The 15881-nt window shown below is 33.4% G+C and overlaps 3 protein-coding genes and 1 non-coding gene across 6 annotated transcripts; 1 reads left to right on the top strand and 3 right to left on the bottom strand.

The window, feature by feature from the left end:
- Nucleotides 1-1026: 1026 nt before the first annotated feature.
- Nucleotides 1027-2450, top strand: LOC108207707 (arabinogalactan O-methyltransferase 2). The gene has a single exon (XM_017378139.2). The coding sequence runs from the start codon at nt 1277-1279 to the stop codon at nt 2249-2251; it is 975 nt and encodes a 324-aa protein (XP_017233628.1). The 5' UTR covers nt 1027-1276; the 3' UTR covers nt 2252-2450.
- LOC108209665 (TITAN-like protein) lies at nt 2389-7861 on the bottom strand. Of its 3 annotated transcripts, none has more exons than XM_017380700.2 (8): nt 7493-7858; nt 6931-7057; nt 5755-6034; nt 5236-5300; nt 3862-3913; nt 3530-3658; nt 3171-3433; nt 2389-2798 (listed from the first exon to the last, which is right to left on the bottom strand). In XM_017380700.2, exons 1-8 carry the CDS (start codon nt 7801-7803, stop codon nt 2784-2786), a joined length of 1242 nt encoding a protein of 413 aa, XP_017236189.1. In that variant the 5' UTR covers nt 7804-7858; the 3' UTR covers nt 2389-2783. The 3 variants fall into 3 exon arrangements, with proteins under 3 accessions (XP_017236189.1, XP_017236190.1, XP_063944066.1); XM_017380701.2 differs by having other exon boundaries at nt 3862-3904; XM_064087996.1 differs by lacking the exons at nt 2389-2798; nt 3171-3433 and having other exon boundaries at nt 3862-4121; nt 7493-7861.
- A 4896-nt stretch (nt 7862-12757) lies between these two features.
- On the bottom strand, nt 12758-13195 carry LOC108208352 (protein indeterminate-domain 16). Its single transcript, XM_017378882.2, has one exon. The coding sequence runs from the start codon at nt 13193-13195 to the stop codon at nt 12758-12760; it is 438 nt and encodes a 145-aa protein (XP_017234371.1).
- A 996-nt stretch (nt 13196-14191) lies between these two features.
- On the bottom strand, nt 14192-14272 carry TRNAL-AAG (transfer RNA leucine (anticodon AAG)). Its single transcript has one exon. It is a non-coding gene; the product is annotated as a tRNA-Leu (tRNA).
- Between the last annotated feature and the right edge of the window lie 1609 nt (nt 14273-15881).

The following is a 15881-nucleotide window of genomic DNA, read 5'->3' as shown; positions in this document are numbered from 1 at the left end:
CAATTAAAATCTTGAGGTATTCAATTGGGATTTTAAATTATGCTACAAAATCTGGTGGTATTCAATTGGGATTTTAAATTATGTTTTAAAATCCGATGGTATTCGATTGGGATTGTTTAAAATCCATTAAAATCTGATGGTATTCAAATGTTGATGGATTTTTTTTCATTTCATAAAATGGTGGATTTTGTTGCATTCTTCAGTGTATTTTAAGTTTTTTGAAATCCCACCAAATTCAATGGGATTTTGAAGCATTGTACCTAAATCCTATCAACTCTGCGACATTTTATCAAGAATCCGCAAAAAATCAAAATCTCATACAATCCATTAAAATCCATAGACTAAAAACAATGCATTAAAATCCCAATCGAATACACCCCCGTTATTAGAAAAACTGTTTTCAAATTTATCAAACCTATTGGAACCTACTTTCTGCACACAAAAATACAAACAAAAGGGCCTGTGTAAGACCGTAAGATACGGAAATAAATAAATAGAAATCTCCTTTTCTCACACACTACTACTCTTTTATTTATAAAAATAAACAATTTCTCAAACTAGAATACAAAGACCAAAACAATTAAAGGAAACAAGAACAAAATGCTGCTGTTTTTCATCCATTTGATCAATCTATACTTTCACCCGTTGGCTGCAAGTATCGCAGCATCCAAGGTTAATGCAGAAATTGTCCTCCTTGCAACTTAACTCGAACACCAGTAACGTCAACATTTTGAGAAAAATAGTGCTAACTGCAAGGAAAATAAAGCATACATTTGGTAGTGTTTGTTACTAGGTATCTATCATTCTAGAAACAAACTATTGTATGCATGTAACACACTAAAATCACAAATTATAAATATAATAGTGCTGTTATATATTCATATATCTACTCTAAACGTGAAAATAGTAATTTCATTTTCAGATCTGAAAACGCCATTGCAACTACCCTCACTAAACTTCCATCTAGGCTCATGTCTACCAAACAAGTATAGAATAATGAATGATTAGCCCAGTAACATCTACCCTACATATTTCACCATATACTATCATTTCATCACCAAACTCTGCTTTTTCTTTCTTTTACATAGCCGGTTGCAGGGTTACACATGGCCACTAGCTTAATTTTTCAAGGAAGCAAAATTACAGCCAATTGGTGACCGGTTGACAGCTTAATGAAAAGAGATTCTTCCAAAAAAAGTATGCTCTACCTTCTTGTGCACTCAAAAGAATTCTCGCCCAAACTCAAATAACAGAAACTTTCCCACCATCCTATAATATGAAGTGGTTCTTACTGCTGAATGAAGCAGGCAATATGCCTCCACAAAACTACTCTCCCAATCCTCAATTATCGCTTCTTCTCACCTCTCCGCCACAACTCAAAACAAAAACAGGTTGGAAATATAGTCAACCAATGGGCGTTACTAGCAAGAAATTGATCAAAACCTTAGTTTTTGTATTGATAACCATTTCACTTCTCAGACTTCTATGGATCACTATTCGTACTACATTTATTTCTACACAGATTGCTTTCATGCCTCCTGCTCTTGTGAATGCATGTTCCTCTCCTCATGTTTGTAATAAGACTACACAACACAGACAAAGCCCATCAACTCAACCTCCCTCATTTTCCAATGTCAGTGGCCTCACGGACAAAGAATTCCACTTCCTTTCTCATCTCATTTCTCACAAGGCTCCCTGCAACATTCTGATCTTTGGGCTTGAACACCAGTACCTTGCAGTAGCCTCGTTACTCAATGCAGGAGGCACCACTATTTTCCTTGAAGATAACCCCAGCAAGCTAAGGGATGCAAATACATATGCCAAAAATATTACAGTCAAAGAGGTAAGGTATCAGACATATGCCAAAGATGCTTACAAATTGCTTAAGCACGCAAGAACAAACCCACGCTGTGCTCTAAACTCAGGGTTACATGACATGCCAAGGTGCAAGCTAACATTAGAAGAGCTTCCAAAGGAAGTATATAAGCTGAATTGGGATGTTGTCATAGTCGATGGACCAAGTGGGGAGGGACCAGAATCACCAGGAAGAATGGCTACCATCTATACTGCAAGTGTACTAGCAAGAAGAGGAAATATGACCAACGTAATAGTACATGATGTGGATCGTATGATCGAAAAGTGGTTTTCTTGGGAGTTCTTCTGTGAAGAGAATTTGGTTTCTTCTAAAGGTAGATTTTGGAATTTTCATATCGCCAAAGAGGTCAATTCTACAAGGTTCTGCAATGCATAGGATTGCTAGAAAGATGAATACCCTACAGCTTTGAATAACCTAGAAATGCTACTATACAGAGGATCGCAGGCTTTTTGCTGCTTCTAGATATAAGCTTGAGGGTATATGGTTTTGATATAATATATAGCAGAAAAAAGTTGAGAACTGTAGTGTAGAACTGCTGTATATAGCGAGTACAAGCAAAAAAGTTTTGGACTAATCATGGACCAGCAAAAACCACATTGATGAACAATATCATCGCCAATAGATATATAGATCAGACTAAATACTAGTTGAACACAGTTTATTCAACTTCAGAACATATTTTGACCAATAATGAACATGTGTTAGAATTTTCTTTTTGTCAAACCCAAGATAGCACCGATTTCCAAACTGCCTGTTGTCCTCCGCGATGTTTGAGCTGAGAAGAGAGATACATAGTATATGCACAAGTAAAACACAACCATACCAGATGCTTGTACAGTCATTTGTTCGCTCTCTCTTTTTTTTAAGGATTTGTTGGCTCTCTTGAAATGCATATCAGCAATATCTATCATTTGCCTGTCCGCTACACAAACAATACAGAGAAAATATATATAATGTTGGCGCAGTTCTGTTAACAAAGTTGCAAGCCAGATAAAAAAGAATTAAAAAAAATATAAAATACAAAAAATAGCATTAAAGTAATTGTATTATACAAAAATATACACACATGAAAAAACTCTACTAGGCACATCAAACCTGTCATTATTGGATTTGCAATTAATGTATCATATGAAGCAACACTCAAAGTTTCAAAATAAAGTTAAAGAGCTACTTGTTTTAGATATCACATAAAGATCAACATATATTCCCCAAATTTTGGCAAAATTAAAATATCTTTCTTCAGAATTGGATAAGTGGCAGCAGATGGAGCCATTAGGTGAGAATTGGAGCTTACCTGTCGTATGCTGACATAAGGCTGCAACTCAGCTGGCGTCACAGCTTGACTTTCATCCTTGTGGGATGTATTGATCTCCACTTGGAATTCTTTCTTAGATTCCTTGCGGCTACCGGACTGCCAAACTCTACCAAAATCAGGGAGCCAACTAGAATCAAATTTAGTTGTTACAATCTCTCCTCTCTTCTCCATCTCCATCTCCATCTTTCTCCTTTCTGCCCAAGCGGCTCCAACCCTTTTAGGATTCAATTTAGAGGACTTCCCTGATTAATAAAGACAAGCAAGACATTAAACCAAGTTACTGGAAAATATACAGGATGATGAATGTAACTCATTCTTAAATCTTAAATGTTTAATACCTGATCTCTGTTTATCATTGGGTAGATTTTTATCAGTCGAACTAAACCATGGAGGGGGTCCTCCAGAATGAACATTTCCTGTTGCGTTGTCACCTGCTATGGACGGAACTCGATGAAGCTTCTGCAGACCTGAAAACATAGATAAAGCAAACAGAGGAAGTATAGTTTCATAATCAATTCATTTAATCTCTTTATAGTTTATACACACACATTTATACATACTCCGCGACTCAAATCATCCACATGAGTATTGCAGCTTACTATCATGCACCTTATAAGGGTAACCCCTAGGTGAATTCAGGAGACAATATGGTATAAAGAAAGATACATACCCTGAAAACTTCTCTCGCCGTTTGTTCTTTCATGTTGGATTACCTGTTTCATCTACATCAATGAAATTAAATGCTTTGCAGAAGTCAAACAGCAACTTTTTGCCAAGTATATTGCAAGATACGAGTTTAAAATCCAGCAAATACAGACAGAATAAGGTGTAGACACATAAAAACATTATAGGATTATAGAAAACCAAACCCAATTGTATTAGGTCTGCAGTGCAGGATTTAACAAGAAAAAGGCCCAGTGGTAAATACCCCTACGAAAATAGAACAGGACAAGGGCACCCAAAATATTTAAGAAATAAAAACTGATAGAAACATAGAGATAACATCTTGATAACAAATCAATGGCATACTCGACTTTATACAGTTTCAAATCGTGCAAGTCTTAAACAGACTATAATTGAAAACATTCTCTTCGTCTTATTCTAACAAGCCAACAGAATTCGCATGATAGATTCTATAGCACATGCTCATATATTAGAGTCAGTATCTTTTTCCTGCTGTAAGCTTAATTACATGTTATAACTTAATCACATGAAAGCTTTTGGACACACACATACATATATACTTGGTTACTCCAGCATCTAACCCAAATTTAAGCAGCTTTTCAATATTTCTTCTACTGATCCTATTTACCCGACCAAAAACCTAATGTGAATTTCATGATTCAAATCTCAATAAGGATTAAGATCTATGTTACTCCGACTCTTCTATTTAGGTTGCCGTACCCGTGTCGGACACTCGGACACGACACTTATTTCGTGCTGGATCCTTTGACTAAAATTTGGACACTTTAACCAATTTAAAAATCAAATATGAGTAAAACTTATAATTCAAAAGAAATATCTGAGAAAAAAGAAGCAAGAATGGGATTTAAGTAAAAAAGACGCCTAATTTGTAGAATCCCTTACAAAATCATGTTTAATATGAGTTTTATTGTTACTTTTTGTTAAGATGTCTAACTTACCATACTTGTTAATTAGTATATTACGGTGTCCCCGTACCCGTGTCCAAAAATAGGACAGTGTCCCCGTGTCCCCAATTTTCATAGTTCCCAAGTCCGACACTCGAATATGTGTCGTGTCCGACACTCCGTACCCGAGTCGGAGTAACATAGATTAAGATCACCTGTTACACAAAGTAGTGCCAGACAAAAGGGACACTATATATAATTGGTGGACATAGGATAAAATGTAAGAGGAGCTATATTAGATACCCTAACGCAAGATCCCTTAAGAAGCAAAAAAATATTCTGCCTTGCAGCAGAAAATACAGGCAGATAAATGAAAAATATAAGAACCCAAAGGGAAGAACAATCTCCCTAAGTAATTACTTTCTAAGAAATATCATTGTGGTCGGTATACTTACCCCACCATTTGGATGACTTCCAATCCTACCATTTAAAATACTAGCATGCTGGTTATCCATGTAACCTGATTATAAAAACGAGATAACTCAGATGACCACTGGATATAAGAAAATCCATATTGGAAAATTTAATTATAACATATATTGTAACATCCCACATCGGTTAGATAAAAAAAGTATTTGGGCCTTTATAAGCACAAGCAAATAACTAATGTATACCAAATTGCTAGCACTTTTGGGCCGACCTGTGGTGGGTTGTTGGGTCCGGTATGCATCCAGTTGTGGGCTTGGGATGGCTCTGATACCATTTATAACATCCCAAGCCCACAACTGGATGCATACCGGACCCAACAACCCACCACAGGTCGGCCCAAAAGTGCTAGCAATTTGGTATACATTAGTTATTTGCTTGTGCTTATAAAGGCCCAAATACTTTTTTTATCTAACCGATGTGGGATGTTACATATATTGTATAGCAAATATACAACTGGTAAAAAATTATACTCCTGGTATTCGTACCAAATTGTGTGCCTGAGCTTGTGCTGGTACAAGAATTAGCACCATGTACATGACCATCAAATTCAGCGATTCCAGATACCTGATATTCCTCAAGTGTGTGATTTTGTAAAGGTACAACACCATTTGTAAAGCTGGAATTTAAATTATGGATAGTATTTCTGTCACAATTATAAAAATTTTCAGAGTTCAGTTCATTGTGGATATCATTCACAGGTCCTGTAAGAAGTCTTTGGGATCCGTTATTAGCAGCTTCATTCAACAATTTGCACTTTTTCTCCCACTGAAATGCACAGATATCAGGAGAAATCAATTAATTGAGAGTGTGGTTAAGGAACATATATCCAGCTAACGGTAAATTTTATGTACTTCTGTGAAAGGAACATACTAACACTATAAAAAAAGACCGACAAAATATAGCAAAAGTAAGATACTCTGACAGCTTTTTCGTGTATTAATAGAACAGGATGCAACTCTAAAGCAAGAAAAGTTTATAATGAATCTGCAACGGCTTGATTTGCAATCCTGTCTATAATCCTATAAGGAGAGTACCCTAAAGGAACCTCATGTGTCTATCAAAAGATAGGTGATCAAGTCATCTCTTGTATTAGAAAAGTAATTAATTTCTTATACAAAAGGCTAAAATCCACAGTTTATATATTACATGGATAAAAGATATTGAGCTATTTTACCTTTTAAGAATCCATTATCCCAATCCAGACAAACACCAACAAATAAGCAGGTCTAATCTCTCCAAGTTACTGATTGTAAAATTGCTACCTAAGTATATTGAATAAATAAAATCTATTTAATAGATTTAGTTACAGCAATGAATATCTACATCCCGGACTGATATAACACGTCTCAAAGCCAAAAATATTAAATTATTAACACTCTGAAGCATTAAACATAAATTAACAGCATATTCAATTACAGGTGACAAACAAGGCACAAGTCCTATCTTTTTGGAGTTGAAATTAAGTGATCTTGGAGACTCTGCTATACTCGCATGATTTTTAACTTACAACACAAATAGATTTAATTGTTTCACATGCGACAAGTGCTTGAAAATAAATATTAGTCAGATTTAGATTTTTACTTGAACAAAAACAATTAACAACTTTAAAACAAACCCCTAAATCCTGATCATGTAAATTATTGTGAGAATAAGAGTAGTACCTTGGCCAGATCCAGTTCAACAATACGAAAAGAATCTATGCGGTCCATCCCACCACCATATCTCCAGAGAAAATCCTTTACACTCTTCAGATGATCAGCACTTGCCAGATGGTTAATTGCATTAGCACTGAAAGCAAGCAAAAGCTCAATATGTTCAAACTTCAAACAAATAAACAAAAAATAAATAAAAAATCTCCTCGCCCTCCCCTCTTCCAGTCTGGAGAAAAGTCATATATTCATATGTTTGCCTCTCACTATACTTGTTCTATCTTGCAGGTATAACCCACTAACCCAGTCAGCCCATGACAATTAAAGTTTGAATTAAGAATTTTTACTTAACACGTGATATTTAATTAAGTGTGATAACTCAAAATTTTCTATTCCTTTCAAATTGTATAGCCATAAACTCAATTAACTAAGGTATACTACTACTCTAATAGCAACCAACAATAAAATGATACAGAGATGTACATAGATAGAAAGAGAGAGGGAGGGGGGGAGAGAAGAGAGAGGGTGGGAGTAAAGGAGTGAAGGAGGGAGAGAGAGAGAGAGAGAGACTGACCAAGCGAAGGAACTATCAATTTCGTCAAGTTCAAAATCGCAGAAGACGCACCAGAGACGATTGCGAGCGGCATGTTCAGGGAGAAGAATTGTAGGGTTTTTGAGAAAGAAACGCACATCGGAAAGCTTTGTTTGGAAACGAGAGAGAAAAGAGGAGAGAGATTTGATGTGGTTTGGGTAAAAGTTGTGGCGTCGACCTAGGTTGTGATTTATTTTACAAACTTTACACAACTCGTATTCATTCTTCTCCTCCTTAACCTTCTTCTTCATCTTCACCGGCGCGGCGTTGCGGTGATGAATTCTAGGGTTCATTCTGTGAATCTCCCGGACTTTTTGTGCGTCTGTAAAATCTAAAATTAAACTCTGCGACAATTACTTGAGATATTAAATCATTTTTTTTCATTCATAAAATCTGAAATAAAAATAATTAAAATTTTGAGTATTCAATTGACATTTTATATTATATGAGGGATTTTAAATTATATTTTAAAATCCATTAAAATATGATAGTATTCAATTGTCGATGGATTTTTTTAATTTCATAAAATGATGGATTTTGTTACATTTTTCAGTGTATTTTAAGTTTTTTAAAATCCCACTAAAATCAATAGGATTTTGAAACAATGTGCTTAAATCCTATCAACACTGCCACATTTTATCAAAAATCTGCAAAAAATCAAAATCACATAAAATTCATTAAAAGTCATAGACTAAAAACAATCCATTAAAATTTCAATCGAATACGCCCCCGTTAATTTCATCTCACCCAACAAAACTCCGGATAAAAAAATAAATCAAAAACATCCTAAATACAGAAAATATATGTCATTTAATATTCAATCCGTCTCATTATTTTTTTATGATTTTTTTCGTTGTTTGACATACTTTTTGAAATAAATAATTTCATAGTATTTATTTATTTTTAAAAAAATTATAAATATTCAAACCTAAAATAATAAAATAAATAGCTCAAGCGGTTAAAAACTTATCCTCTGTCGTCTCAAGTTCTGAGTTCGAACCTGACTCACCCCGAGAATTTATTAAAACAGATATTCACTTGTAAAGTCATAAGCCATATTTATCAAAAATTAATAAAATAATTATGAAAATTGTATTTATAAATTTTTTGAAATATAAGTCAAATCCGGTCTCCTAAACTAAACAACAGTATGAACCGGTCATTATATTTGTCGACCCACTGTGTAGAGCCGAAAAAAATTATCTTGTCATGTATCAATGTTCACGATTATAAGAAATTTTTATCATGTTCAGTGTTTTTTATTAAATATTTATTTCGATTGTCTAGTTAAAAAAGTGTTGAGGAGATAAATAATTATTTTAGTCTTCCAACGAGTAAAAACGCTAGACGGTGATAGAAATTTATTTTAATTACGACTGTTGTATGTATCATCAAACAACTATGAAATTGTTTATTGGATAAACACTGCTCGGCATAGGGATCTTTTATCGAAATATTAAATACATGAAATAGATTTCATACTAAAATAATATATTGTATCATAACATCTTGAAAAATTAATAATTTCGTATCAATATTTTATATTATTTTAACTAATATCTTTAATGCTTTCATTATTTTTATACCTTTATAATATCTTTTATGTAAATAATTTTGTTTTATGTAAAAAGTGGCTTCCAACATGGAACGTGACAATAATTATTCTCCTTCTCTTTGGATATGTTAGTTTATGAATTTCTCACGTATTTTTAAGAGTTTTGATCGTACATTTAAAAATATATTTTTAAAAATATTATGAGAATAAAAATATGATAATAATACTTTTATTCATTAAATGCAAAATTTTAAAAAAATATTTTTAAATGTGATCAAAGCTCCTAAAAACACCTGAAAAAAGTCAAAAGAGTTACAATTCCAAATAAAAGAATATATATATGATATGGTTCATTCTAGAACAGAGGGAGTTTATGATATGATTCGTGATACGATGGAGGCGTCTTATATACTATTTTTCTCCCCCTCGTTTGTTTACCGTTTTTTCACACTGCTCGACACGTATTTTAAGACGTATACTCCCTCCATCCCAAATTAGATGACACTGTTGACTTTGGGCACACAATTTTGACCGCATAGCTACATGACTTATTTTTAAAATTTTATTTTTGTAAATAAAAATTAAAATATGAAATTTCCATTTACAAAAGAAAAAATAAAAAAATAAATCTCGGAAGTAGACGATCAATGCACCTAAAGTTGCATGACCAAAATCAATTGGCTCATTTAAGTTGGGAGTGAGGTAGTAGTTTCTTGTTGTTGGATAATTATATCCGTTATAATGATTATAACATTTTTGTTAACTACTTGTATGTGTTGATGGATTTTGAGGTAATATATTTAAATCTTAAAAATTTTAAGTCAATTTCGTGATATTTTATCTAAAATCCTTATAAAATAAATATCAGATATAACTTATTAAAAATCTATATATTATTTATAATCAATTAAAATACATCCAAAGTTTTGTTTCCAAATTTTGCCAAAACACACCCTTTAACTGTGAATAGAAAATCATGCAACTAAATAAAGTCTGATAATTAACATATCACCGAAGCATACCCGCATTAATAACCCCTATTCGTTTTAAAGTAAAGTAAGATACTCCATTAATATCCGTGTGCGTTCATTTTCATCGATGTCAAACATTATTGAAACCTATGGAAGGCGTACTCAATCATGAATGCTTTGTTGTCACTTTAACAAATTCATGAATATATTTGCACAAGACAAACTAAAAGTATCCCCACTCCCTGATGTTCATCTCATATATGGCAATGGTGGTGTGAGTCCACCATTATCAGACTTTCCCTAGCTCCTTTATAAAGTTTTATGACTTTTATTCCATACAGTGAATTTGACTCCACACTGTCTTACCTTACCATTCAATCAATAATCCGCCGTCTAATTATGTGAGTTTCGGTTTTTAAAAGGAAATAAAGCAATTTATTTGATACGTATAGCTTACCTTCCGAGTTTCGAATCCTCCTGCAGAAATCTTTTGGTCTGAAGTAACTACTGTCATCTTCCTAGACATATATGTATACATTTTAGTACTGGAGTGTTAGACATCCAATATTATACGTGTGAAGTGACCGGTTCTTCTGAAACCTCGAGATATTGGGAAGGGGGCTTAGGAGGATCATATAATATTCCGACTGAGTCCTCTTCCAAGCACTTTAACCTCACGTCTTCCTGGCACTTCATCTAGTATCAAGAAAATCCCGACGATGCAACCTAAATAAAATAAGTACTAATTAAGTGCACTACATCAATAGCCGGATGGTATTACAAGTAGAACCAACGTACAGTAACACTACTGTATGAAATATGATAAGGGGCAGAAGACAAAGCGAAGAGACAAGTGTAAGAGGATGTCATAAATCATAATGACTGCCTTGATGACAATTGAACAAGCAGCGCATGTCCTACATTGCCTGGGTCCTCGACTTCCTAGAAATATATGGACTGGCCCCGGAAATCTATGCATGTATCCATACATATGCATTATGCACGGCATCCATGGCCTCTCAGGATCAAACACACTCACAACTGCACAAGATAGAGTACAGAGTATGTATGTACGTTTATGTCGTACGCGCGTACACTTAGAGCTTAAATTCAAACTCCTGATGAGTGATGATTCACAATTTGAAAAAATTCTGCTAATTTATCGTATGATCTTGTGATTCAGACCTTATCTCTGTATCTGTGTAGGAGATTTCTGAATTATATTGATGGATGTATCATGTATGCAGAATTTGATTGATAAAGATACTCTGAATTGTTCGATCAGGAGATGTTTTCTTTAGAATACTGGGCCGAGCTGCAAACATCAAGTGGTGCTCGACAAAATTGTTGTACTAAATGATGTGAGAAAAAAGTTGTATCCCTGCGATAAAGAGACCGGTGCATAACAAAGGATAAACTCTTAACCACCGGACTATCCAATCGTGCTTGAGATTAACGACTTAATTTGTTGTCAAATATATAAAATAATCACAAATATATCCAAAATATGACATGCACAATTGAATATGCAATTTTTCTTGATAAAACCGTCCCTACAAACGAGTGAAGTATATATGAACCAGAAGTCTGGCAGAATCATGGAGATCATAATAATTGAAAATGCATGATATATACTTATCAGGGACAAAGATAGCGGGGCTTTGGTAATCGGATGGGGAGAGTACATAGATAAAGTTGTGAACGAAGTATATCTATAAATTATATAAATTGCAGGTACAGCAAGTATACTACGTAGGCAACAGTGTTAGCAGAGCTTATCCTCGTCTTGTAGTCGATGGATCATTGAATTATAACTTGTTTTCATGCGCTTTGTTGGGATTCATTTTCATTTTCACCAACATATAGGGATCTGAGTCTGCTCATATATGTACATCATCAAATTCATAATTTTCGGTACACCCTAGTTGTTATAGCGTGTCCGTGTGTGGGCACAGTGAAGGATATATATAGTAAGTTATTACTAACTTGCAAGAACTTGCTAATTAAACCGAGCCCAAGCACCACAACTTCAGCAGATTACAGCTAGTGTTTCCAGCTTTGTTTATGTACACCTAATTGCCCGAATTTCATAAATAAATCTAGGCCTTTACTCTTACCAAACCCATTTTTCGAGCACTATAAGAAGATGTATCATATATAAATAGCACTCAAATTACGAGAAAGCTAAGCCACAAATAGTAATAGTTAATACCAACGCCTGGATTCATAGGATAGATTGATGGCCTCACTTGAAATTCTGAATATAACAATGTTATATGTCTCCGACTTGTATAAACGATAAAATCTGAAATTATAATTTAAATTAGAGCGCACCATTGTGTTATTTGAAAATATATATACGTATTCACGAGTCACGACCACAGTCTTAAACTATATGAAATGCATGTGTCAATATTATTAGTCTGTGAAGTTTAATAATACGTACTTACGAAATTTAATTCTAGAAATTTATTCACTCTTGTAAATTATGGGAGAAAACTGCTACAATAATTATTTCTCCTGATAAAATATTACAAACAGAAATCCAGAACTTAAACTGGACCAAACTTTAACACATCCACGTAGTTTTACAAACAGTTAAAAGAAATATATATACATAATACATGCAGCGAATAACAATCAAAATTGATTAAAAAATACACAATGAAACATCAATCCATAGATTGACTCTAATCAAAATCGTTCAAATTCATAGATAAATTAAGATCGGAACTTTTGCCGGCAAGATTGGCACGTAATCTCCATGCACGTAGGATTAATCCAACGAATGGCCTTGCGTTTCAATCTCTCCGCCTGTTCCACCTCTTCTCTTGCTCTCTCCCACATGAGCCTAGCTCTCGAAAATTCGGACTGAGCCATCTCCATTTCTCTTCGGGTTAGATCCCTCACGCGTTCCACATAAGCCTTCTCCAATGCTGCTAATCGAGTCTGCTCCGTTGCTTGCCATTTTACTCTCTCTGCTCCGTCAGGGACCGATAATTGAAGATCTAAAGACAGTGCTTCAAATTTGTTGTCTGATCGGTAGTTTATGTATGAATATAATTCTGATGGCCACCTAGGTGCGTGTAAGGAAGAAGATGTGGTGTAGTTAGGCGAAGGTAGAAGTTGAAGTTCCTGGTGATCTTCTTCGATGTCCATTGCAAAGGAAAATAGAACAGAATGATTGTTGTAAGATAGATGGAAGTAGAAGTGACTAGAGTTGGTATATGTTTTAAGGGTTTGTGGGGGTGGCAAAAGGTTTGTGCTGTCTATATATAACAACTTTATGTCGAGAATGTATTTAATTTGGTTTTTGCCGAATTTTATATATCCAGTATGACATGAAGCTATGAAAAATTTATTCAATTTTATGATATTCATTGATGGTGAAATCAAAATCTCTTAAATTGAGTTCATACTATTAAAATTTGACGTCATTATTAATAATATAAACTTTTTATTAAAGTTTAATGCTACTTAAACAAATAAATTTATTCCAGTAAATGTATACATGATGAATTTTGATAAATTTTCCATTATTTTTCATTTTATCAAAATCTAATCTTATTTTTTTAAGATTTACATATTCGTATGAAAAATAATTAGAAAACAATTTTTTTATTCTGATAAATTTATTACCCAAAGATGTTTCCGGATATCTCTGAAAAAAATTTAATATTTGGAATTATAATACTTATAAATTAAATAAATAATGAAACATGTCAACAAAAGATATAAAATAAAATAAATTTAAAAATAATGGATATAATTATCATTAATACATACAGTAGCACTGAATATTTAACATCAAAATCCATAAATAAAATAGACAAGTTAGAAAATGACATCATATTGAGAATATGCTCCATTCTTTCGTATGAATCAATTCTTGAAATCGGTCAAATAGTAAAAAGATCATGTTAAATGATTTAAATACCAAGGGAAGCAAACAGTCAAATACCTATTTAGGGGACCTAGAAGAACACTTGCAAAGAATCTAGTTTAATTAACACTAACTGAATCTTAAATTTGGTTAAATTTTTTAAAGTTGGTGGTCCGATTTATCAAAACTATCTCAAGGTTTATTAAAAGAAAAAACACAAAAATATATTGTTGACAAGGTTTATTGGGAAAAAAAAAGACTTAAAAATATATTGTTGACAGTGGGATTCGAACCCACGCCCTTTCGGACCAGAACCTTAATCTGGCGCCTTAGACCAACTCGGCCATATCAACTTGAATGTGAAATATCACTTTTCTTGGATGAAATTGGGTTGTTCTTGATTAATTTTTCTCGCTGGTAATACCGACATTATAAAATTCAGTGCATCTGTTTCCTTAGATTAATGCATTTATTTTGTTTAATACTATTATCTCTATCCGTCCAAAGTCGTTTTGACTTTTTACACATGATTTAAAATATATAAAAAAACATGTTTATGTATCATTTTTCACTTTTTTTCTAAAGAAAATTTTTCTTCATCTGCTATCCTTGTGAGGGTCGGCTCCAATTTTTTTTAATATCATAGTCGAGTTTTTGAAATGGCGGTATTTTATCAAGATTCTAATTTAATGTAAACATTCAAGTAAAATCCAAATCATTGGCCAAATTTTCTATTTTGATTAATCGGGTGGCTTGATATTGTATTAATTGATCAAAAAGGTGTCTACATGATATTGTTTTTTCAAAGTGAAATATGATATTGTTTTAATTTATCAAAGCAATTTTGGCTAATGACCATTTTTTTTAAGAATTTTTTCTTTTGAAAAGTGTCCCTTAACAATTTTTCAAAACATAAAAACAATATTGGACCAGCTATTCACTTTGTATTTTATTTTTGAATACATATATCAATCAATATTCATACACCATCATTAATACTCCCTCCGTCCCATTTTAACTGCTTTTGACTTTTTTACATGTATTTTAAGATGTTAAAAAAATTACATCTAAACATGATTATTTTTTATAAAATTTATATCAAATAAAAGTTTAGAGTCTAAACTTTTATTTGATATAAGAATTGAAATTTTTTATTGAGTGTATATATTATTTTTTTACACCTCAATATACGTGTTAAAAAGTCAAGCATCAGTTAAAATGGGACAGAGGGAGTATTTCATAGTGTTTATTTTTATCAAAATACGCATTCAAATACAGTTGTATATATAGATTTGCATAGAGAGTATTTGTATATGATTACAACTTTGGTGTTCTGGTAGTATTTTAGACACTTGTTTTGATAATTTAATGGCATTATGCCATTATCCAAGATTCAAGAATCGATCATGTTCCTCCGTTCGAAAACTCTGGGAGCTGGACAAGGGATCAACCTACCAAATGTGCAACGTGGAACAGGGTATGATATGAATTTTGTATATTACAAACATGGAAGAGGGCATAATTGTTGGATCTGCTAAACAATCTAACTTTACAATTATTTTTGGACATCTCTCGAAATACCTCATTTTAGAGTTATTTTGACGCAGGTTTATATTCAAGCTATAGGCTACTCCCCACAATCCACATATGCTACTCCCAACAATAATGTAAGCACATGTGAAGATTGGAGGGAGAACAGCAAGATCTAATCCTAGAACAGTGTCAAGGGGCCGAGGAATAATTTGTTGGGATCTATTTGTCTCAAAGCTGGTGTCACAAAATACTTGAATGGGTGAGAAGAAAATTAAAAGCGGAGGGAGTCAGGGAGTGTGGTGGGCAGACAGCGTGCATGTGAGAGGCTAGAAGGCTTAAAAGTTTACAAAGTCCCCAAACTAAAGTCATCTTTTAAGGCTTTAGTCATTACCCTTAAAAGGAAAAAGAGGTCCTTTGCGATATGGGGGT

Source organism: Daucus carota, chromosome 2, assembly GCF_001625215.2.
Source record: "Daucus carota subsp. sativus chromosome 2, DH1 v3.0, whole genome shotgun sequence".
Lineage (NCBI taxonomy): Eukaryota > Viridiplantae > Streptophyta > Magnoliopsida > Apiales > Apiaceae > Daucus > Daucus carota.
Note: the sequence above shows the minus strand (reverse complement) of the source record. Positions and strands in the feature narration are given on the sequence as shown.